Raw genomic sequence first — 25,816 nt, forward strand, 5'->3', positions numbered from 1 at the left:
CTCAGCTGCACCAGCCCCTGGCACAGGGATTGCTGGCAGCAAAGAGGGGCTCAGCAGGAATCTCCAGAAGCTCAGGTCTAGAGGGGCAGGAGGGGGACAATATATATATGCCTTGACAATATATTTTCAGGTGACTATAGAGTCAGCATTAACTCTCTTCTCAGTGTAACACAGCTTCTAAAATAAGACAATTTCCTCAAAATTACAGTATTAAACACAAAATCTTTTCATAAATACAAATATACACCCACATATACACACTTATAGGAACTTTATGAAGCAACCAAGTGAAATGAAGTGTTTGAAAACTACTTCAACCTACAAGCTCCAGGCAGACTTTTACTGGCTTTACTCAGTTCTATTAACCAGCAGACACTTTTCTATAAAGCGTTCTTCTTTATTTAAGTTAAACAAATTTTCAAGGATGGTTTCCATCTATAAAATGAACAAGTACAAGCTCTGTACAGCAGACTTTTCAAACCAACTGAAAAAAACAGTTTCCAAACTATGTTTTGAAAATCTGCAAAATAAACAGTATCATCATTCTTGTTCTGAAGACGGTAAGAAAAGTTCTCAGGAGACTCCATCACAATTTGCTTCAAGGGCTCTTAATTTATCTTTCAAATGGATGAATTTCTTCAGCATTAAAAACCCCTAAAATCACAGTAAGTAACTTTGGCACACTGTCATGTAAACATAACAAAAGGATACCACTTCTTGTCCATTCTCTCGAAGAAAAGCACACGGCTCCTACATTAAAACCCTATGCACAACATCCATGGGGAATTACTGAAAATATATTCCAACTTTATGAATATTGTAGTCATTAATGACTGAAGCAATGGAATATGGACTTTTTTTTTTTCAATTTATTTTTACTAGAAATTCTGATTCAGAGATAAGAGGCAGGTCAATATTCAGAGTTGCAGCTGCTGATTTCAATTAGTACCACCCTCAATTAGATGAAAGCTATGAATGGAAATACCTCCATGGTTGAAGCTAAGTGGTTGGATTTTTTAACTTCCTTTTAAATTCTTTTTTCCAAAGCCCCAAACAACTGGTTTGCTGCTGAGCTCATATTTCAGCCTTTATTTCCCAAAACATGAAGGCATCTATTGCTATGTTTATAAAATATGTTCTTCAAGTTCTCAGCTAGGTTAAAAGGCTACAGGGAGAGACTAAAAGCTGAAAATAGTTTATCCACTGGCCTTTAAAACAGGCAAGTTTTGGAGAAAGTGGATTGTGGATAAGCAGAGAAAAAGTATTAATTATTTATTTAAAAAGTTAGATGATGATGGATGGGTAAAACTGGATTTGAGGGCCCCATCCAAAAGGTAAGGTACCTGCAGATCATAAATTCAGACACACCAGGTATCTGTGGGCACGGTGAAGCCACTTTGCCCATGAGAGTACCATCTCTACACCTGATGTATAGGTACAGCCAAGGGAAAATAAAAAATCAGGAATCTACTTCCAGGACAAAGAAAGAGGGGAACTGTACCAGCATACTACCGTACAGCAGATGTTTTCATCTCCTTATGATCAACCCTTATATTTTCCCAAGATCCATTTTTCCAAAACCACTTCCTGGCATTCCATGTCTGCACTAATTTTTGTCAATGCTGTCTCACTTATTAATACTTTTTTTACCTTCCTTCTCATTTTAAAAGCTCATTGAAGCATTTGCTTTTAATAAAAAAGTATATAGTCTATGCAAACATAAGAAAGGACAGGTCAAAGTTGGGGTTACCTTTGACAGCATTGTTTATAAAAATGACATCAGCTGGACTGAAGCTGCAAAATGCACAAGTTCTATGGTTAAAAACGCATAGGCTATGCAGGTATCCAGGCTGATTCCCAGAGTCAAGCCTGAATACATTCAAAAGCTACATTTAAAGAAACAAAACGGACGAAAATTCCCAGTAGGTTTATAAATTAAGCAAGTGCAATTCAGAGATATTACATAGCCACTCATCCTTGCTAATTAAAATTCAGATCTTATGCTGTTGTCAGTGGTGTTTCAATTCTAACTTATTTCTAAAACTCAAAAGGGGAGTTTGAGACAATTTTTTCCTCATCAGGGCCCAGAATAAAACTCTGCTGAACCAGTATACCTGCACAAAAGCTCTGTGCAGTTTATATAATTTTGTAACAAAGGAAGAAATATTTTAAAGACAAAGTACAGCAGAAATGATCAACACAAATATAAAGCACAGATTTAACATTATCCAGAGCACAGGTGATGAATTCCCGAGCTGGAGTAAACAATCCAAGCAATCATCTGGGCAGACGCATTGACTTCCTCTGCTATTTTTTTTTTTCTCCTCCTGAGTTTCATGATCTCCAGCAAGGGCGAAGTGTTAAGAAGTAGATCCAGTTTGCAAAGCAAAAGCATCCAGTGTTAGCATGGACATCACACCCAGCAGCATAAAATCCTCACCCTCAGAGTTTCTCTCTCCTAACACTCCAATCCAATTTCTGGTTATACATATGTCAATCACTTTGTTGATAATTATAGGATGATGAAAACTGATACAAATCATTGGGAGCTGACAATATATATACTTTCATATATTTATATTTAGAGTCCATCATAGAAAAGTTCATATTCAAATTACCAAGTACACACAGGAGAAAAAAAAAAAACTTCAAAATTACACTTCTGGTTCTGGAAATGATAAACCATGACTTCTATTCCAATGGAGTTTTCAAATAACCTTCTCCTAGTAATTTTTCCCACTCTCCCTCCCACACTGTTCCCCACAGATGTTTCTTCAGATCCTTTTGTTTACAATACGTCAGTTGTTCCTAGAGTTAGTTATCTGCTGTGCAAGTAGTAGCTGAAGACAGAAAGGAACAGCTGAAGTCTGCAGCACAATTCCTTTTTCCTGTGAAGTAATGCTCAGTGACATCTTTGCAGAGCTCCGAGTCCCCTGGATCCCTGGTGTCTGCTTCAGCACTCTGCTTTCAGATAAAGGTGGAATACTGAGGTATATAAGTTCCGTGGAAAGTTTTAAGAAATACATCAGTAAGTCAATCAAAACTTTGCCCAATGTTTTTCAGTTGAAACAGCATTTTGCTTTTAAGTCCTTCTACTGCTGCAGATTGAGTGTAAATTTCCACTGCTGTGACAAAGAAGGATTGCAGATCTCAACGGTGAGACCACCATTTTTGGCATTTCGGCTGTCTAGACAGAGGTTGCTGCCAACGTGCCTCAGTTTAGAATTGCTTTCAATTTGTTCCCATTTCTGGAAGAGAAAATACAGTTATCGACCTGGAAAAGCAGGAAAAGGAAGAATTCTACATCATGTCATTTGAAGTCTTCATAAGCTCCCCTGGTTTGTGACCAGAAATGTGTACAAACTGCAATAATAGGAGCAGTTTAGATGATTCTTGAGTATGAGCATGTAAGTTCTGGCAAGCCTTGCCAAGACAGCTGTTTTTTCTGCTAACTCTCTGCAAGACACAGAATACACCAACACATTTCCCTCTAGTTCAGAACTTCTCAAATACACTGTTCCACCCTGTTACCTGTGTGACACCTTCGATCTGAAGACAAAAATGAGAATCAAAACCCATCCACATACCACTACAATACTGAGCATAGAGAAGCAAGAAGTACATTCACTATACACAACTCTACAGAAATCCATAAATTTGTCAGACACCTTTTAATTCTACAGAAGATAAACAACCTGTGCTGTCAAAAGTTCTTTGTCCAAGATGATGTCAAGGACAGAATAAATCCCAAATACAGGATTTAAAAGAAAAAAAAGGGAGGGGGGGGGGTGGGGTGGTTTCTCTTGTATGTCTACCATATAATGCCTGTAAACCTCATCAAGAAAATCTTGCTTCCTTAGTTTCCCTCTCTGAAGAGTGGCAAGAAAATTCCTTCCTTCATCAATAAACAGTGTTTCAGTTACCTGTCTGCAAAAACAGAGATAGAGAAGCAAGGAATCTGGCAGATGATCAGAACTAATGAATAAGCAGACAGAAATTATTTGTTTTATGACTAGATCAGAAAAATGGCATGACTTTGCAAATGTGATTTTCCTCAGGCATGGGAAATAGTTACAATACCGCATTGATAAAAATGAATTTAAGGATTTCTGGTGCTGGTATAAACAGGCCACAACTGAAAAGGAGAGCCAAACCACATTCTTCTGAGAAACAGAATGCATAATATTCTAACTTCACTGAGTGAGACCTTTCAAAAAGACATTCTGGAACATACAAACTCTTTCAGAAGACACAAGAAGTAGTTAAGCACTGTTACATATCAATGGGTGAAATCTTTACATAAGTCTCTGTTGGGATAAAGCTTACTCTGCCTTTATGACATCATGAATCCTAGCTTCACACACAGACAACAGTAAAAGTCGAGCCTATAGAAGATATGACAGATCACCAGTGCATTGTTTATTCACCGCCCTTGTTTTCCACACTGTTTGCAGAGTGCAATCATGACATACTAACCTGTCTGCTGTCGTTTTCCCTACAGCCCTGAAGTTTTATTAGTGAACCAGGAGCTCTGTCCACAACAGTAAGGCACAAATCCATGTGTTTCACTGACTTGTCCTTTGTTAAGGCCCATTCCTACAAAAAGGAAGAAACAAAAAATGTACAAAATAGTGTATGTTAACAAGTGCTACCTCTGCATATACAGCACAGGTTAAAATCCTGCAAACAGCTGTGTACGAGCATTAGAACAGTTCATAGTTTCCCACAGGGTAGGAGATGAAAAGTCCTTTTCAAACAGTAATTCGAATTGCTTTGGTGTCCCCGCATCAGCTCAGGGCTGAGCTGGCTGTTTGCTCCCTCTGCTGGCTTGGCACAGCTGCTGCGGGCAGTCACACAGGGCCTCGTGCAAGATATTCCTCCAAATGCTTATTTAGTTAGATATTTGTTTTTGTATGTGTGTGTGTATTTAACTTTTCTCTTTCTTCTCTGTGAAAGGATTTTTACATTTGTAAATAGATGTATAAAAAATTATATACATAAAAACCCTAAAAACTTTGTCTGCACACCACTGGCCACTCTGCCCATACACTCAACAAAGCACATGGACCACAGTGAGGAAACCAGCAGTTCTTAATACAATAAAGACCACCAGAAAGCAATACACAAAAGGGATAGAGAGGATGTTCCTTCCCATCCAAGGCATGATGTACAACAATCTCTGTTAAATGTCTTTAAATATGCCACTCTAAAATAGAGAGCAAAGAGAAGCCGTTCTGTATGTACTGCTGCCCAGCTTGTTTGATCTCAGCATCTTTTCACACAGAGCCTGATCTTGCACTGATGTTCACTCTCTCCATATGCCCCTCTCCTTTCAAGTTCAGTCTCCAGGGTCCACACTGGTCTCCATTTGTCTAACTATACTTTGAGGAAAGAAGGCACTTGATTAAAGCCAGGCTAATGATCCAAATCATACTTATAAACTACTTAAAATGGCATTAGCTTCTCTCAAGCAACTAAAAGAGGATTTAGAGTTGTATAATACAAAACCTTAGACATACAGGGCCAAGACTGTATGTTAAGTAACATTTAAATGTTATTTTGCATGTAATTAGTGTTTCAGAAATAAAATAAATGTATAATTACTGTTAAACTCAGCAGATTTAAAAATTATTAAATCTCTTTGGGAAGAGATGTTCAGAACACTATCTGAATTTTCAACCCAAGAGATTACAAGTAATCACAATCATAGAGGTCCCAAGCCACTGGATGAGTACTATATTCTGCAAGTACCAGAACGATGACAACTGTGGAAAACAAAGCAAAGCCAGGACAAATCTGTGAATCCCTTTATTTGTCTTCCAAACTCTTAAGCTGATAACGTCTCCTTTTACTCTCAGTATGTTAAACTAAGATGACAGTGAAATTACTTGTCTTCTCAGTTCTGTCCAGTTTGTAAGATGTCAACAAGAACCGTTAATATATAATAAAATATTAATAGCCACCTTTTTTAGCCACAACTAAAGGAATTAAGGAATTACAAATAGCCCCAAACTCTTCCCTGATAAGATCTATAGTGAAAACTGACAGTTGAAAATACTACCAGGGATGTAGTGAAACTTGCATCTAAGAACCCTGTAGTCAGAGCCTTGAAATGATTGCTTTTATACATCTTCACCCTTCTTCAAAAGGCTGTATGTGCCCCAGCCTCAACAGAAATTATGCAAGAAGTTAAAATAAGTCACAGTACAGCTGCTTCATAAAAGCTCCAAGCTCTGTTGCTGAAAACATCTACATTATGCTCCTTCACGTTACAAGACAGTGTATAGATACTTTCCTCCACTGATCAGTAACTATTTCTATAATGGAGATAAGATGGAACAAGTTCCACTACACCAGAGGAGAAGAAAAATTGCAAGCAGTGTATATGCTCAGGGCACAGGCTGGAAATTGGATAGCTTTATGCAAAAATCGAAATATCTGAGAAAAATCTGTGTCAAATCAGAAATAAAAAGTTAGTAGATAAACTAACCTGAAACCTTCCCCTTGAACCTAAGTGCATTTGGTTTTATCTTTAGCTCTTTATCACAACCCTGCATATTTGCATATTCTCAAGAACACCACAAGCACACCTCAGCCCTCTGGAGGTGCACAACTATCACTGAGTTCTACCAACCTGGGGGAGGGGAGAGCAGGAAGGGGGCAGAAATCCCATTTTTACTTAGGTTTTGCATTTTATGTTGTGTTGAACACAAGACAGAGTACAATCTTCAAGTTATAGAAAATTTCCACAGACTATAATATCAGAGTGCCTTTAACTCCCAAAAAAAACTCCTGGTAAGAATAAGGTGCAAAACACGAAGGACAGATCTAAAGATTATGGTTTGTTCCTTGTCCTTCTCCTCCCATGCTGTTATTTCTTTTCAACCCTATATGAGTTCTGCTTGGACATAAAACCTGGTTTTGACCCATTCTGCCTCTTAACCTGTCAGAACATCCTCCCAAATGTATTTGTTCAGAGCAAGTACATAGTGGCTTGTCAAGTCAGTGCCACAGAAAAAACCACATACTTAGAAATAAGAGGGTCAGCTTCAGGGGAGGGGAGTCTGAAAGAGGAAGATAACTGTGTATCTACAAAGAATACACAACATCAGCAGAAAATTCTAAGATTTGTCCTCCAAGGCACTTGTGACACATCCACCCTTTCTCCCAAAAACCCAACTGTGGTTTCTGAAAAGACGAGGGTACTTTCATAAGGTAATTTAACAAGCCTCCACAGATAAACTCTCGTTATTGACAGGAAAAGCAGGCATTTCTCACATCTTGATTTGAATGAATTGTTATCATACATCTTCCAGGAAATTACTTCATTTTAGGCTTTATCTTATTTTAGGTTTTTCCCCTTCTAATTTATATTAGAGCAAACTTCTGACACTCATTTGAGTGTAGTTTTTAACTGGTCAGCTTTCTATTATATCAGCTGTACTTGACACATTAATATTACATTTAATTTAAAGTCAGGTTTAATCTGACAAGGATTTAGTGACAAAGCAGCACACAAAGCAGTGAGAACCTCTGTGTGTATTTCATTAATGATAACTAAGTCACAACTGCATAAATAGATTCTTTGAAATAATTAATGCTCTCATTTAAAGATCTGACACATTTACAATTAGCTTAGGAGTAGGATTAAAAAGGATTTGTTAAAATACTCCCTTTACTGTGAGTGAACGCTTAGGTACTGCTGTTTTCTAGAAGAGCCAAATGGGGATTTATGACAGATTTTTTTTATACTCCACTATTGCAAACTGTAAATGACTAACAGTGCAGCACAGCAAAGCATTCCTTTATTTTGCTGACCTTAGGACATATGCTTAATGCAACACAAATATATTTGTAAGTAAAAATTGCCCCCCAAAAAATAAAACACACCATTTCATTGAAAAAAAAGCTTTCTATGCAAGTACAAAACCCCTGGGAAGGAAGCTATAGCCTCTAGTGCAAAGGCAAATATTAATAGTGACAAAGGAAGGGGATAACATGATGCTCACTGAATGAATTTCTGGGCTCAGATTCTAATCCTGAAAATGCAAAATTATATTTGAGGGAGAAGCTTTTTAGAGCCTATCTGTAACAATAACTGATGTGCTGGTTTAGCTGCATCTTTCCCTTATCAATACACAGTAACTGCTTGAGTTTAAAACTTTAGCTTCACTTTCCTTGGTTTAAGACTTACTATAGAAAACAAAATGAATGGCATACAGACCTGGTTTCCCCCGGCATTATGACATTCATAAACTCCAACAACACCATCTGCAAAATGGCCCAAAGTGTCAAGGCAATTGGTACCCTGCTGCAAAGCCCCAAAGGCTATATCTTGATGATCAGGTACCCTAAAACAAAACCAAAAATATCTGCTTGATTCAGTTCAGGGTTTGTTTGGGAGGTTTTTCTTTTTTTTTTTTAACTCCCCATTTATAAAAATACTCAGTATTTTTAAGATGAGAGGTTAAGAATGAGTGATGACTCTCATCTGGAAATCTCAATCATCTTTTGAGGGGAGGCAATTATCTAATCATGAACTGATCAAGCATGAGTAAACTTGCAAGCTTACCACACACAGTACCAGAAGACTTGTACCAGAGAAGGAGGATGAACATGCAAACTTGGCACAAAAATCAAAGATTACTTATCATTTAAAGTGACTCAAAGCTTAATGTTATCAATTAGCTCATCAAATCCTTTTGTCTTTTCAGGCAACTTAGCTTGAGGCAGAAATAGGACACACTACATGTTTCTCAGACTGTTTTTACTGAAATGCTAAAAAGGGGTTAGGAATTTGAAAAAAAATATCCAAGTTTTTCTGATATCTATTATCTAATGGTTGCACATAAAGTACACTCCTAGCATGGTAACACCTAGGCAAGTCCATTCAGCAAAGTACATTTATGGGTAGAGCCCATGAGTTCATGTTGAACAGTAAAACAAGAGCATATCAGAGCCTTTAAAAACTTCAGACTATGAGTATCATAATTCAACCCAGCAGAATGAACACATGAGGTATGACAGAACAAGACAGCATTACATATAAGTAATGCTTACAGTAGCACACTTTCCAGGCGAGACATTTTTTCTCACAGATTAAACAAAACCAAATATCCCTGTTACTTTTAAGAGAAAATAAAGGAAAAATTACTTCCTCAGTATCATCCTGGTTTATGAGACTCATTAGTAGGTATGGTTTTTCACATGTTGCACTGGGGTTGTAGTAGCTGGTGCTGCTTTTGCATCTCAAGCCTGTATGTCACTAGCAGTTACTTGGCACCACTGACATGAAGTGGCCCCAGCAAAAAAAAACCTCAAGTATTTTTACACCACTAGACCACCAATATTAGGTTAACAGGTTAGTCAGATCTGACCAACATACTTCTTAATGGATTATTTAACCAAAATCTTTCTATCCTTTCAAAAGGTATTTCTTTTTGAGGATTTCTCATTAGCTAGGATGTGTTCACGTTACAAAAACTGTTATCAGTGTCATCCCTTGCTTTCCCCTTCCCAGAAGTCAGTGATTAGTCAGTGACAAGAAAAAAGGAGACAAGAAAGGAGACTCAGTTCCTCAGAGCCTTAGACATCTACCCTTGTCTGCCAAACACACAAGACCCTCTTGTCTTGGCTGAATGTCATCATTTGCACCACAATGAGATTCACTCTCCTCACTTAACTAGGCATGTGCTTAGGTATAGGCGAAAGTTTTAAAGGGATGACAACAGGATACAGAATATGTGCTTTTGAGCAAATGGCTTGTGTAGGAGACTAACTTCAAGCTCACATAAGTTCAGTCCTTTGGACACTGTTCTCTAAAATCCTGCATCTGTAGTTGCTGTAAGTAGAAAAAGCAGCTAAGTAGGCAAAAATTCCTCTTTAGGAACAGAATTAATTAAAAAAGCAAATAAACCTGCATGAGGCATTGAATTCACAGATAAAGTAAAATGCATCCTTTACATCCAAGGATGGAGAAAGAGAAATCAATGATTTCTGGGGAGGGCAAAAAAGAAAACTCCATATGAACTCTGTTTCAGCCAAAACTCACCGTAACTCAGGATAAACATTTTCAAGATACCACTTAAAGGGTTTGCAGCTAAGTCTCTTTCTGAGCTCCATTCGGCTTTGAATACTAGAGGAGAAAAAAAGGAGTTTTCAGAGTCAGGCTGTTGTCTTCATATATTTTATAGAATACACAGAAAACTCAAGAACAGTAGAACTGTAGAAATGTACATTAAAGAGACAACATCAGATTTAGCACTGCTTTCACCTCAGAAGGTGCTATGTCATGAAGAATAAATAATTATTAGGCAAAGAAGCACTTGTGACTTACTTGCCATAAGGTACATTCCTGGCTGAAGGCACTGCTGCGTAATAGAAATTTTTATATTCATCCATCCAGACTTCTGCTGCCCTGCGTGTATTTCTAGGGATAATCACATGAAACACATGGGTTATATTTTCTCTAGGTGCAATTAAGCCATCCAATTTTTCTCAGATTGATTTTAACCCTTCCCAGTATTACACAGTCAGTTGCCTCAAGTCAGGCAGCAGACTCCCTATGAAAGACCCAAGTAGTAGAAAACCATTAGAGTAACATAACAGAAATCAATGCATTTATAATGAAATTTATATCTTTTCCACATTCATCACAATTTATATCTCATCCACATTCTGGTTTACATCCAGAATTTAACATATCTTTCGGTTCTTTCTACAAACTTCATGGAATTTATTAGGCAGATGTTTGGTTGATCTTTTTATAAGAGTAAATTAACAGAAGATAAAGTCAGTGAGTGCTGACCTAGATAAAGCAAGCTAATTGGAAACAAAATCTTAACAACTAGCAATATTTAAAAATGTCTTTTACATTTTTGAGAACAAATATGCTAACACCGACAAGATATTTTCACTCTTCATCCTATTCCTACCAGTAAATCATTCAAAGTTCTGAAAAGACACAAGTTGTTAAAATACTTAAGGCTATGAAACAAACAAGTCTTCTGTAGCAGAGGTAAAAGGAAAGGTTTTAAAATCTGAGAGAGATTGATTATTCTAATAAATGTGTAAAAAACCCTAATCCAAATGTTTTCCTTCTAATCATACATCTCTAACTAAAATTCCTGTATTTATGTAACTGGTGTCTTTAAATTTTTTTTGGACTGCAACAGGGTCCAATGGCTCTTTCCCTCCCCTGGCTTCCATGTAAATCTCATTTACTTCTATTGTTCATCATTTTATGTTTTGAAAAGTAACTCTTATTTCACTTGCAACTGCCATGCTCTGAAGCTTATTTTATATTCGGCAGAAAGTTCACCCAAAGCAACTGGAATGAACTCATTAAGCCAATAACCTCTCTAATATGACTTTCCAATTCAAAAGACAAAGCATAATCAGGATTAAGTCAGGAGGCTTGACAGACCTGAATAATTTTTTGTTTGAGGACTGATTTTTTTCTTGCAAAGATTCCTTTAATTTTTTTGTAAGCAAATTCCTACTAGATTCATATTAGGAGCTACATGAGTATATCTTCACCTGCAGTCTCTCAGGCCTATATGAATATCAGTCACTCAGTCCCTCCTGTCTGCTCAGCAACCAGCTTGGCTGCCCACAGGCCAAACAGATTTTGGTGGTGAGACAGGAACTACGTGGTTACCAGGGTTTAATGACTCCAAAGGCACTTTAAAAGCCAGAATGCTTGCTTGTATCTGACTGCCTATACTCATGGATGAAGAACAGCTCAGGCTTCGTGTCACACCAATATGGGCACTGTGTAGATGCTGGGAACTGCCTGAATTAGCAAGGCCCCAAAGAACTCAGGGTGCTGGGGAACACAGCATGGGGTGCACTTAATGTCGAGCCAATTATGAAACAGAGCACTGAGAGGTGAGAGGCAGCTTTGCTTGGAGCAGAATGGAGCCTGCAAGGCTCACTGGCTCGCTGGAGTGCTGTGTTACGGCAGCACTGGTCACACAAATCCTGGCAGACACAACCTGTCCCTGCCCACAGCACACAGCCAGTGTGATGTGGTCTCCCCTCTCACAAAACAGGACTGCCAGTCTCTCATCCAAAATGACAACCTGTTTGGGCTGCCAAAAGGCAGTGCATACTGACTAGCCAGCTAAAATAGAGGAGTCCAGAACAAGCTGCCTACAGCCAAGAGACAGACTATGGCATAAGCCAACACGTCCCAACTGCACCACCAGCACAGATTCCTTGCACCAAGTTCCTTAGCATCATGGTCCCACACACACGTCTATTATAACACCTGTATTACAAGGATATCCTACTACCTAAGGTTTCTCATTCTCTCATTGTTAAAATTGATTTTAAGGCATCCCATTATAGGCATCCCATTATATTGATTTGACATCCAAGAAAGCTATTTACAGTACAAGAAAAACAGTATCTTGGCAACACCCCAAAGATGGAAAAGCTTCAGGAGCAGGCAAACTGCACAGTATATTCATACATCTATTCACTTTTATTAACCATAGTTCTTGTTATGACACTGTCATTTCAAAACCTCATTAAACTACACCAGTTGCATTCTAAGCTTACATAATGCAGTTTAAAAGGTAAAGCTTTCAATCCTCCTGATGCGTGCTATAAATGTTGGAACAGAGATGTGATGTAGTGAGGACATTTCATTGCCAGCTTTTGTTTTCACATAAGTACTATTATTCATTTTTCACTGCAGCATAAAATATGTATTTCAAAGAATGGGAAAAAAGAGAAAAAATACTGGAGTGCTTACTATACTGAAAAAAAAAAACAGGACAGTGACTTTATTTTAGCAGATAGTAAATTCATTAAAGTCACCTTGGTGGCATAACCAGTACGGAAGGGAAGAACTACATCCTAAGGAGATTCCTCAGTTTAAAGTGAATCGCAAGTCCAAAAATATCAGCAGCTTAAAACATTCTTATGAATTTAAGTACATCTGCACTCTGTGTTGCTTCATGTTACAGTTTGGGCTCCACATCCCTCCAAGTGTAAATAAACAATTTTATTTCCAGCCCTTGGCCCACAGAACCTTTCTCCAAGACTTGTACTTCTGAGCACTTGTACTCCAGCCCTCTGAGCACCAAGTTCAAACCTCTAAACCAAAATCTAAAATGAACCTTCAGCTACAACTGATACAGCCTTGCTCAGAATGCCCTCAGTACATTCAGGCAATACTTCCATCCATATTAAGTCAAAAACTACTATGACCATGCTGTCCATAACACTTCATAGAAGAGAAACTGAGGAAAAGCTCAGTATTTCATGGCTACCAACAGAAAAATTAACATGCATATAAATCTAAGCCTCTAAAACTGCAATTTTTTAGGTCTATTGAAAATGTATTTTTAAACATAGCACAGGAAAGGCAAATATTATAGAGGATCAAGTTGCCAACAGACAGGCATAAATACTGAAATCAGTCTCTGTAATCATTTGTGTCTCACATGCTGATCATGTATTAATGAAAAGCAAGCAAAGCATATTTATAACTTAAGTCTATTCTGGCTATTAGTGAACAATGGAACTGTTTATACAAAATAAAGCTTTACAGTTTTGAAAATAAAAGCTTCTTTAAAATCAAAAACACACAATATTGATGAAATGCCAAGCAAAGCATTTCCTTATTTTCCAGATTGTCAGATTCTGTGTCCACCAAAAGTTTCCCCTCTTTCAGCTCTCAGGTTCTTCTCTCAACCTACATAGCTGACTCAAAGTCATTAGTTTGTTCTTAACTAATATTTTACCATGATAGATAATACTGCAATATTTTTTAAAGACAAGATCCCTAAAATGAAATTACTGCCACCTGCTGATCATCTGAGGAAATCCAAACCATTACTATTCAGCACTTACCTTGCAAACACAGTACCACTCCCTCCGGGAAACGTGTAAGGATGTTGTTTACGGAATACATGACCCACTCTGCTGCAAGGGATGATTTCTAGGCTCCCACCACATTGCCAAACTCTGAATGAGATCTCTGAAATAAAAACAGGAATGAAAGACCAACATCATAAAATACTGTTAGCTTGTATTATATTTACAGAGAAGGCTTTTAGTGATTGTTGTTGAGAAGATCAAGCATGACAGTTTTTTAAAATAAATTCTAGGATAAGCAAAGGCATACATCTAAAGCATTTAAGATTCTACAAGCCTAACAGAAATAAACATACTATCTTGGAAGTAAAATGTGTCTCTTATCTTAAGTTACCAGTGTTGCCCAAATCCATAATTCCTCCTGCAATTTGCCAGTGAGTTACGTATATGCGCTTTATCTGAACAGCAAACAATAGTAGGTACATTTAACAAATAAATTAATGACCTAGTTTGTAACAAAAATTTTCAGCTGAAAATAGAATAACTGAAGATAAGTGAAATCAAGGCAAACTAAAATAACCAATAGATTTGAGCTGTTAACTTATTACATCAGATATACAAACACTCCCAAACAGTGGAAGGAGTTATATCAAATCAATGTTGACTTGAGGATAGACCAAATAAAAACATAGCTTCTGTAAATGGAAGGTTATGGACAGTACACCTCTAAGCCAAACTAATGATATGAGACAGCTAGTGATGAGACAAAGGTCTAAAACTTTTCTCAACTGACTTCTGATGGCAGAAGTCACCTGGAGACATAACTTTTCCACAATAATTCCAAGTCAGTGCAGTGAGAAAGGTGTTTCCAGCAGCACTGTTTGAATTTTGATGATTCCCCCTTTAGTGCAACAGCTGCTACAAAATAGCCTTAGTTTCAAGCCTCTTCATAACCATGTGTCTTCATAACCAGTGTCTTTACATAGGTTTAAAAAAAAAAAAAAGCAGCTCTAAATTAAAGTCAATGTCTATCTTTTATGACAAACTAAGTGGCGTGCCTTCTTCCCTCAGAAGCTGTCCTCCACATACACAGAATACATAGAAGTAATAACAGTAGAATTACTTCAAAAACTAAATATGAAAAACATAGAACAAACATAAAACTCCACAACCACAAGTTAGAGAACATGTTGTCTTGATTGCATGTCCAGCAAAAACTTTAAAAAGTATAGAAGTGTTGCAGAGGATAGATAGATATGATTGTTATCTTAGCTAGCCGAATGTCACTTCTACCCTTGGATGAATCCTGGAGTGAAATGGACTGTTCCATCCCACCCTGCAAAAGATTGTGGCTCATCCCGCACCTCTGTACCTGCCCCTAAAACAGAGTCTGTAACCCCAATGGCCCATGCCTTGTCCCAGCCCACCTGGGAGCCCCTGATAGAGCTATACTTGAGAGTAAAGAGGCCTGACAAGCATGCACATTGAATTTTAAACTGCACATCACAGATTTCCAGTTATCTGGTGCATGTGTCATTTATTGCCAATTAAATCATATTTTTACTCATCTTCAATTAGTCTGACAGCTAGGAAGAAACCATTAGCTGCCTTCTGCCTGTTTTTCAGGCACCCCTAAGTCTCCATCTTCTTCCCAAGGGGAAGGAACTGAATACAGCAGGAACAACACAAACATCTCTTGGCATCCTTGAGAGAGGAGCTGTTGTTTGTGCCCTTTCCTGCTATCAAGGCCTCAATTATCAAAGCATAAAAGTAGTTGCTAAGTGTTCAGAAAAAAACTCAGTAGCTTAAGAACATGCTTGTAACTAATCAAGTATTTAAGCGCTCAAGTGGCAAAAGTGGTTTTCAGAGTGAAAAGAGTATTGCTGCATTAAATTTATCCAATGACTTTCCAGGACATTTAAAAAATGAAAAATTATTATGTTTACATAAATACAATTTAGCAATATACAGTCAAAGAAGCAAGACAACAGACATAGAATGGAACTGCTCAAAATACCCATAGGGTTTCTTTGAGTACTGCACAGGATGGCCAGAGACAGGACTGTAGGAACGCCACTTCCAACTTTTCAGTGTGTTACAGCAGCGTTAAACATTTGCTTACTTTGTCTCCACACAGCAGACATTTCCTTGTAGGCCAAGCATATGCTTAATGCATATGCAGGTTTCAGTAACTCAAAATACTCGTGGGTTTTTACAAGTTCAAGGTATTTCAGGATTTTGCAGCTAGCATGTGCAGTAGAGAAGCTTCTATACTTAGAAGCATAAAACACACTACTTGGAATGTCTGAGATGCATCTCTACCCCGAAAAACTAGACTAATGACAAACTGGAATTCTTGAGGAGGTGTAAAATTCTGTTCTTTTCAAATATTTCTTGTTTTAAAACAAGTATACTGGCCTTAACTAGAGAAAGCCTTTGCATAATGCTGTAATGCAAATAGCCAGAAAAACCTACTAATGACAGATTTAACCACCAGGTCAAAGGAGAATGGCTAAAGCACAAGTTTCTCAGCCCCTTCTCCCTCTTGCCTAAATCCCACTCATGTCAACATCTGAAAATAAGGACTTACAGAAAAATGCCTTCTCAATCATTAATATCTCATAGGGCTAAAGAAGGTATATAAAACTACAAAATTTACTAAGTTTAGATGCCAGGCAGAATACTTCTGGCAAAAGTTGAGAAACACATAATTCTTCAGCCAGCTAAGTTAATTGATTTATTAAGGTGTATGTAATAACATTGAATTCATTCTCCTGCATTCCACTTTTCATGATTAAATTAAGCAACATCTAAAAAACATGCCTTCAACTGTCAACATTTAAACATTATTATATTTAATTGTCTATCTACAGCCTGCAATTTTTTCACCAGCCAACTTCCATTACAAAAAAAGTCACTGCTCAATGAGCCAATACTTTTATTCCCTCATAGTTAGCATATAATTTTTTGTTTGTTATAATTCTTTAATTTAAATATATGTTTTGGATTTTGCCAATAAAGTGTATGAAATTTAAATGCTATTTTTAACCCTCTTTGTACAAAATCAGGAAAACCATGACTCCTTGACAATAAATGAAATTATGAGAACTGCTTTCTTTCAAGGTTGATCAGAAGGTAAATAATACACATACCTAGGTTTTCACCACCCCAAACATCCATCATCATGTCATATTTCCCTAGTTCTTCAAAATAGGATTTGTCCATCACAAATAATCCACCAGCTATCATGGGTGTCCTAAAAAAAACAAGAAAAATTAAATTAGTTACATGAACATGGGGGTAATTATTATTTGTACATCAAGATTAATACTTCTTGAAAAAACTGGCGATGTTTTTGAATGCAACTTATTTTGCATCTATCACTTCAGATGTTGTTTGCACACATTCCTATAGCCATGACCACCTTCTGAGGCAGCTTCCAAATTTCTGTTTGGCTCACAAGTCACATAAAGGGTAGCAATTTGTGCCAGCAATAGAACATTAAAACTGATGATGTATTTTTAGCCCTCAAAACTTACCAACTTTAAACAGAGTGACATCTACTTTTTCTTAAGGATAAGCAATTAACTAGTGTGTTTTAAATGATTTTTTAAATACCATTTACTTCTGAGAATCTCATAATGCTCCATAGATATTAATGAAATTTCCATTTTGATGTAAGATATAGTGAAGATATTCTTTCAGACTCAAGATGATTTCTAACTTTGTTTAGTTGTAAACTACAACCAATTTGAGAAATGGTGGTACAGACATACTTTATGGGAGCAACTGGATTTCCTTGTCGTGCTCTTCTTTGCTCTGGTGTCATGTAATCCCACTTGAATACAAGATTCCAGTCAAAGCCTTCAAGAAGAAAAGTAGGATGTTAAAATTACTGTGGTCATCATTCAAGTTGTAGTAACAATATTTACTAAAAACACCAGGAATTGTAATTAAAATTAAAAACTTAAACTTGTGCACAATTCTGAGTAGAAAGTAAACAAGGAGGAGTCCAGATGAAAGGTAGAGAAAAAAGAGTAAATATCAACCACCAAATAACTTCAGCTCTCATCTTCATCTATTTCATGAAATCGGAAACCCAAGTGGCTTCCTTACATCAAATAGAAAAGATCATATTATGATCTTCCAGCCATTACAAATGCTCCCAACAATCATTACTGAATAACTACATTTCCACTCTTTAGCAGTGATCTCATATTTACATTTACACAGGCTTTATGCAGTATTCTTGGAGGTACTCTAACAGCAAGAGCTCTCCAACATCAAGGTCACAACAAGTTATGCAGGTTCCACTATTCTTGTAAACATTCATTGAATTTCATACTAGAGCACCAAAATCTTAATTTCCTTATGCATATACATGTGAGTGTGAATACACATTAACAACTGGTCTGGGCCTGTTGTGAGTTAAGCACAGAAGCACAAAGATCACTAGAACAGACAAGATCAATAGGTCACCTATAGCAGCTTTCTACGTTAGAGCCATTAAATTACCTCTTTTAGGCAATGATACAGAGCTGGTAGGACAAACTTCCTATAGGAAACACTTCCATGACAATTTTTGTGCTGGGTTATGCTCACAATCATGAGCATCTATTAAAAAACTGCACAAGACCCATACTGCACCTAGCAAATCAGCCTAGTACACTCTGCCTGCTGCCAAACACATTTAGAGCCTATGAGGTCATGTAATGAATGATTTCCAGATTTCTGGTGCACAGATGTCAACAGTTTTCATTCTCCAGTATAAAGATAAACCGATTACTTTGCAGAGAAGTGGAGAAAAAAGGTAATGTAAACAGACAACAATTACAGCCCTACAAACTGCCTGTCTGCAACCATAAAGGTACATAGCAATGACTGATGTAGGAAGTTAAAAACTCTGCAGTTTTCACTTTAACTCACGAGATACAAATCACACACAATACAGAAATTACCCTGAACAGTCTTTACAGCATGTATGGCAGATCCTTCTCTCCATGTTAGAGTATTTCATGAAGCACTGCACTGTAAAAATGAAAGACTGTCAAACTACTCTAAAACTCCAAGTAGCAAAACTGAAAAATGGCTACAACCCACAGTACTGCAAAGCCTCCAGCATGAAGAGTAAAATGAGTTCCAATAATTCCAAGCAGTTAAAAAGCCACATTTCATCCTAGATAGCCAGCAAAATTACATGCATCTGGGAGAAGTTGAAAAACGCACTGTTCTCCAGCAGCAGCAGCGCGAGAGAGACAGTTACTGTGTACTCCAGTGAACACAAGGGGTCTCTTTCGGAACACAGCACTCTCACAAACTGAACAAGTGTATAAAGTCTCTACCTATTCAAAACTGGTTTTCCGTCTCCATTTTCACAGACTCTGGGAAAAATCTGCACTCAATGAGATAGCATCAGTAACTCTGTTAAAAGGAGTATTTTTAAACACAGAGCATGTCCAGTATGAAACTCTATCCGGTATAAACTGCATCACAGGCATGCTCTAAATTATTAGCTCTCAGTTAACTACAGCTTGTTCCAGTAATTGTGGCGTTTCTCAGGGTGGCATAAACAGTTTTGGAAACCCTCCCTTAAAAAAACAACAACAACAAAAAACAACAACAACAAAAAAAACCCAAACCAACAACAAAACAAAAAAAAAACCAACATAACCAAATAAAGAACCTGTAACATTAAATGCATAGATTTAGTTTTGGCCAGACTTGAGAATTACTTTAGACTCATCCACTTAGGAAAAAAGGGTGTACCATTTGCAAAGTTGCTTGTCTTGGGCAATTAAGTTATTTCAAGACAGACCAGGCACAAATGCTGTGCCAGCTGTTTCAACTCTCCATGCTTCAGCCACACAGACACTGTACCTAAAGTTGAAAGCATAGCTCGCTTTCCATGTTTAGACTTGGCCCCAGTGAAAGTGTCCTGTGGTGCCAAATGCTTTATTGCCTCTAACATGGCAGTCTGCCTTTGGGAACTGACAAGAAATATATTATTTATATTTTAACTAACGCTCAAATAGCTTGGCACATTAATATCTGTAAATTTCTATTAAAGCTAAAAAAAAGACAGTTTCTCAGTCCTCAATCAGAAGCATGCAGGATTTGTGCACCTTAAAAAAATTGAAAAACCTCAATTTCTCATTGTGTACAAAAGGAAAAAATGAGTACTAAAAAGTAATAGATAAATGAATGAATTAGGAAACAGATTCAAAAAAGCATGAAGGGCAGTAGTGAGACTCAATCCTCTCCCACTTCACTTGGGAAGAATTTAGCATGAACCCAGCAGCAACCAATCTAAGGCTTCAAAGAAAGTATTCCTCCTCCTCCTGCAGACAAAAATAAAAACCATATAATGGTATCAGGATTTCTGCAGTTAGTATTTAATGAATAGATTGGGTAAAGGCCTTAAGGTTTAATAATGCTGGCACACACAATAGCGCAGAACTATACATTAGCACACTGTGAATATATGCACCATAGGTGTCATTTCAAAACATTAATTAAAAGGATATAAAATCTCTCACCTCCAGGTTGCTGGTGAACTTGTAGCATATGCAACATTATGCAAATATTGTTTTTATTTTAGTTCACTGCAACAACCTAGGTGACCAGTCAGAGACTAGAATCTAAAAGAATAGACTGGAAACTACTTTTTCCTTCCTCACTCCAGGAAATCCATTCAGAAAAAGATAGGACACTGTGAGAACAGCACTCTAATTTCTATATTGTGGCTCATTTTACATCTTTTATGCAGCCAGTTCGGTTTCCAGGGTTTTGGGAACAATTATTTGCAAATAATACTTTAAAAAAGGGGATAAGTGGGTAGAGAATATCTATTTTAAATATTAGAGTCTTGTTAGCACTGAAAAAAGTTGTAAAAATCTGTAATAAGTAAAGAGTTTAGCATGTATTTTCCCCCTGAGAATAACTGAGAATAAGAATTTTTTAATTTATTCTTATTTAGGGCTTTAAAAGTCTTTTTTTTGCTATTTGCTGTCAATACTATACACTTCCCAGACATATTGAAACTGTAGTACTTCTCAGTTTAACAGGGGATATTTTTAATTGCAAAGTTATAAGCACTACTAATGTTCACAGCCACATGTGTTTTCACAATTACAGATCATGGCTAACAAACACTAAATTTTTTTAAACACATTCCAAAGCCTTCTGCTTATTCAGAAGAGTTTATTTTTTTTAAGGAAACCAGCATCTTGAAAAAAAACTCATAGACACTGCATTGTTGATGGACTTCTAAACTAGTGAGCAATTAAAGCCTGTGTTATCTAAAAAGAGAACCATAAGCTCTAGCTATTAGCTTTTTCTGACATATTTACACAACCCTAAAACCTTGGAGCAAGTCTTGCATATTGGTAAAAGGCAGCATAAACTCATAAGAATTAGTATAATAAAGACGAACTTTTAAAGCAGAGAACAATAAGGGCAATTAAAACCCAAGCCAAGAAGCAAGTGACGTATGGAACTTGAAACTATCTAGGAAAAGGAAGAACAGTATGTTAATTGCCCATTCCACAACTGCAGTGATTATGAGCTTTGATTCTTGATGGGTTTTTTAAAGTCTGAATTCCAGTACAGGTACATACCGCCTTTTAAATCAGCTGACGCCCCCACGTACTGGAAGTTGTCCATATTAATTACATCAATAATAGGAGACACAACTCTGGTCTTGTCCTAAAATAAACGTTAGAAAGTAATATTGAAATAATGAAATCAATATATAAAGGTTCAGGCAGGATGTGATGTTGAACAGTTCAGCAGGATTTCATTAGCATGTCTCCCCAGCTCTCCCCCTACATCCAAAGAGCCCGTGTTGTGAATAGCACTGCTCTGCACTATTTCAGAGAGCAGAAACCTTACGATATGACTGGAAATCCTCTTTCTATTCTAGACTACTTTCATTCAGTAACCCCTGTCGTCTGACTTGCTCTTGAAGAGGGCAGCAAACTTGTGGTTCTAAAGGCAGTCAAGCAAACAGCCCTTCCATGCTTACTTTTAAACCCAATGCAAAGAAAAGCATCCAGACAATTCATGTTTTTCACAGCAAGTCTCCAGCCATGCAGTGGACTACAGCCTTCTTATTGCAACCTTTAAAGGACACTTAGGCTCTTCTGCAATCAGAAAGGTCTTAGGTTAATGCCAATCCATTTCACACCAGAAGAATCACACTTCAATTACTGATACTCAGATAAGAAAGAGAACCTAAAAAACACCTCATGGATACTATTAATCTCCAGCAGTTAAGATACCAGTGGTACAGATAAATACAGTCCTCTATCCAACCATGGTCTCGTATACTATTCTGAGCAATGTTAATTATTTTAGTTGATGTTTTTGCCAAAATAGTTTAAGAACAAAAATCTTTCCAACAACTCTACATGCATTATCCAGCAGAATCACAAGACCTCAGTGTTCTAAAATAAGACTCATCTACTGTTAGAAATGAAGTATGATGGTTAAGCCAGTCTGTCTCCATGACTGATTGCTTGAATTCAAAATAAAAGTTTGGAGCTGCACAATTTAATATCATTCGGAGAACAGATAACTTCAGAACAACATATCATCAAATCTGTGAATATTAAAAAAAAATGTTTTGAACAAACAGGAGATATTTTGGTAACTCCCATTCTAGAGAAACTGTTCTCATGGTTAAAAGAAATACAGCCTAAACATCTGAATTTTAGGAATTTATTTTATAAGTATGTCTTGAAACAACACCACATATATTCTAAACAGTGGTTCAAGCAATGTATCCCCCTTACTAACCTATTATACAGAACAGATTGGAACCAAATTAGTATGAAAATAGCTTGAGGTCATAAGAAGAGACTTAAAAGCAGCTTAGACAAATGCTTTGCTTGGTCCAATAAGAACCTTTAACACCCATTTTCTTTTTATTGAATCTTAACTATTCAATCTCTGCTGATTTTAAATAAGCCCTAATTACATAAATGGCATCTACTACGTCATTCTGCCTGAGTGAGCAAAAGGTCATGAATTTCTGTATCATCCAAAAGGAGAATTCAAGCAAACCCAAGAGAATTCAAGCTGAAGACTAAGTGAAAAGCTGAAGACACACTGCTTTTCCCATTTCCTTTATTATCACTGCAGCTATGCCACGCAGGCCAAAAATCTGCTTTTATGAGAAATGTAATATAACACCTAATCTGGTGTCCTACTAAGAATTCATTTGTTTGGTCTAAAGCAAACTAGAAATATAAACAAAACAAAGGCAAACCTGCCATATTCTCCCTTCAATCACATCTTTAGCTCCTGTTTCTGCTAGTGATAGCCTCAAGCCCATGTTTGCAACAGCAAGCAAGGCACAGTTTTGCTAACTGTGTAGTACTTGGGAGGCAGTTACAATTTACTGCACCTTCACTGCAAAGTCCTGTGTGTGTGTACACCTTCCTACATCACTGAAATGCTTTAGATGTACCCATGCCCTTATTTTAGGCATTCTATATATAGTTATAGAATTAGGAAACTCCCTTAAATAACGACTGATGAGACCAAAGGTAGACCTGTCCAGTTATTCACAGTATACCTATGAGCATAAAATACAAAAATGAAAACAGCCTTCCTTTCTTTCTCATTTATTCCTTAGCTGAAATGGAGACAGCTTATACATCCATGCCCCTCTCTAAAAGTATTTTTGAAGAAGATCTGTTTTTTTCAAATGGCTCTACTTAGCCAGGTTGAACCTAGTAATAAGAGCTGCCCAAGTTATCAGGCACATTAGGCAGAGCTTCATGTAGGCTTCAGTTTATCTCCACCAAGCTGCATAAGCAGGTAGCATGTTGTCTCTATACATCTGGCCTTTTACTGCTGGTCTGATTATTTCTATCAATATCAGTGCAACACCACACTAACACTACTTACTAAAACTAAAATATTTACACAACTTCCAGTTGTTTCTCTGACAGCCAAATACCCAGGCAAAAGGCAATCAGTCCGATATATAACCCTCACACTGTTGGCTTGGAAATGTGCTGCCCTTCTGTGACTTGAAATTACAGGATTTGCTCAACAGCAAAGCAGAAAAAGGCTTTGTACATTCTTGAGGTGATGCTTTGCAGAGCATTAGAAAGTTGTTAATGCACAGACTGCTGAAAGAGAGCTTGTGGGACTCCAAATTACAGAGTTCACTCATTTAAAAGACTAAGAAGCAGCTGGTCCCTTTAATCACACCATGGATAAATAAGTACCTTGCTTTAGAATAATTTAATGTAGAAAATCTTTTGCCTTCTAATGGAAGGCACCACTGGAAAGCCATGTATTTCTTGGTGAAGATAATGAAAAGAAATAGCCTGCAAACACTGCAAGTCTCTAGCACCTGAAAATTTGTAGCAAACCACAATCTTGACAACTTATAAGGAAGTTATGAATACTCTAGAGAGTTAGACTGTATATATTGTTCTCATAAACAATGAAAAATTATCCTCGAGATTCTGTGTTCATTGCTCCCCCCTTCTAAAGTCTCAAGATACTTCAAAGATTCAATTTCACAACACTCTCTTAGGAGAAAATATAAATATTTTCCTTTTAGCATTGTGTCAGTTAAAAGTGGACTCAAAGTAAAAAAAAAAAAAAAAAATTGAGACAGACATGGAAAAGCAAATCTCACTTAATCTTAGTTATTTCTTCCTTTTAAGATCATCCTTCCTAAAAAAAGTACCTTCCTAAATGTGATAGAGAATTCACTGCAACACTATGAAAACAGATTAGTTCAGTTCTGCACCAGAATCTTTCAATTTATTTTTCTCATACAATTGCTGAATTCTAAGAACAGAATGTCAAAGTGTTAAGAAATTTGAAAAGGAAAAAGCCAAGCAGACGAATGCCTATAAAATTGCTTGTAGTTATAGATGCTTTCAGGACTGTGTGTACTTATTACTATGCTGACATTTTTGAGGAATCAAAGGGTTAACCTCCACTCTCTCATTTAATCACATTCACACACAAAACAAGTCTAGAGGGCATGAAAGGTAGCCTTAAGAATCAAGCAGAAAACCACTCTCCAGGAAGGAGCAAAAGCTAACCAGCTCTAGTATCTATAGGAGTGTATATATACTCATGTAACCAGCTCTAGGTTACATGAGTATCTATACACATTCTGAACTCTAAAGCAGTCACCTTGTGTGTAGGTTGCTTCTGCATTGAGCTTTTGATCAAATTGCTGTAGGAAAGCCCCTAGAAGAATCAGACCCCCTCCAGAAATGCTAAGCAAACATGGCTCCTGAAAAAAGGAAGATATCCTAACCAGGAAACCATCTTATAGAAGAAAACCATGGGATGGATCATGCTTCAGTTCAGGAGCAAAGCTGGGTATCTCAGGTGTCAGAGGCAGAGCTTTCTAAAGTGGCTATAGCCCATCGGATAGAGTACTGCAGAACTGACTTGATTCAGACCATTTCTTGGAAGCTGTAAATTCTTATATTGTAACACACAAAACTAATCTCCTAAAAATCCAAGAGACATAAATACCAAGTGGGCAATTCTGGAACAGAAAGAAAAGAAAAAAGAACAAAACACACTTTCCACCAGATATATAATAGATGCTGCTGCCCATCAGAAAACACAGTATTCATGAACAGGAGCCCAGACCTGAAAAAAGTTACCAGTGAGGCCAGCGCAGAAAAGAGTTCATGTCTATTCAGCTTCTTGTCACTGAGACTATCAAAAAATGCTGCCAATTAACATTAACTAACATATACTGTCTGCCCTGTGAGCTGAATTAATCCATTTAGAATAACAAAAAGCTATCATATACAATATATAAACACTAACCTGGCCTTAATTATTTGGACAACCAGAAAACTTAAAAGCTGCTTTTTCAATACCCATAGCTGTTGGCTGGGAATCTTTGCAGATGAGAGTTAAATGGAATTCTATATTCATTATTTATTTAACAGTACATCAATCTTAAGAATAGAAACATATATTCATACAGCTGAAA

The 25,816-nt window shown here is 37.0% G+C and overlaps 1 protein-coding gene across 1 annotated transcript in view; it reads right to left on the minus strand.

Annotated features, from left to right (window-relative positions):
• Positions 1–376: 376 nt before the first annotated feature.
• GALNT2 (polypeptide N-acetylgalactosaminyltransferase 2) overlaps positions 377–25,816 on the minus strand; it is an 86,098-nt gene continuing 60,658 nt past the window's right edge. Inside the window, exons 8-16 of the mRNA XM_021527143.2 lie at positions 21,444–21,531; positions 17,604–17,691; positions 16,980–17,083; positions 13,864–13,990; positions 10,337–10,429; positions 10,052–10,135; positions 8,225–8,351; positions 4,477–4,596; positions 377–3,248 (exon numbers count right to left, since the gene is read on the minus strand). Of these exons, the coding sequence (XP_021382818.1) occupies positions 3,093–3,248; positions 4,477–4,596; positions 8,225–8,351; positions 10,052–10,135; positions 10,337–10,429; positions 13,864–13,990; positions 16,980–17,083; positions 17,604–17,691; positions 21,444–21,531 (987 nt within the window). The 3' untranslated portion in view covers positions 377–3,092. The remainder of the gene's footprint in view (positions 3,249–4,476; positions 4,597–8,224; positions 8,352–10,051; positions 10,136–10,336; positions 10,430–13,863; positions 13,991–16,979; positions 17,084–17,603; positions 17,692–21,443; positions 21,532–25,816) is intronic.

Source organism: Lonchura striata, chromosome 3 (genome assembly GCF_046129695.1).
Source record: "Lonchura striata isolate bLonStr1 chromosome 3, bLonStr1.mat, whole genome shotgun sequence".
NCBI classification, from domain to species: Eukaryota; Metazoa; Chordata; class Aves; order Passeriformes; family Estrildidae; genus Lonchura; species Lonchura striata.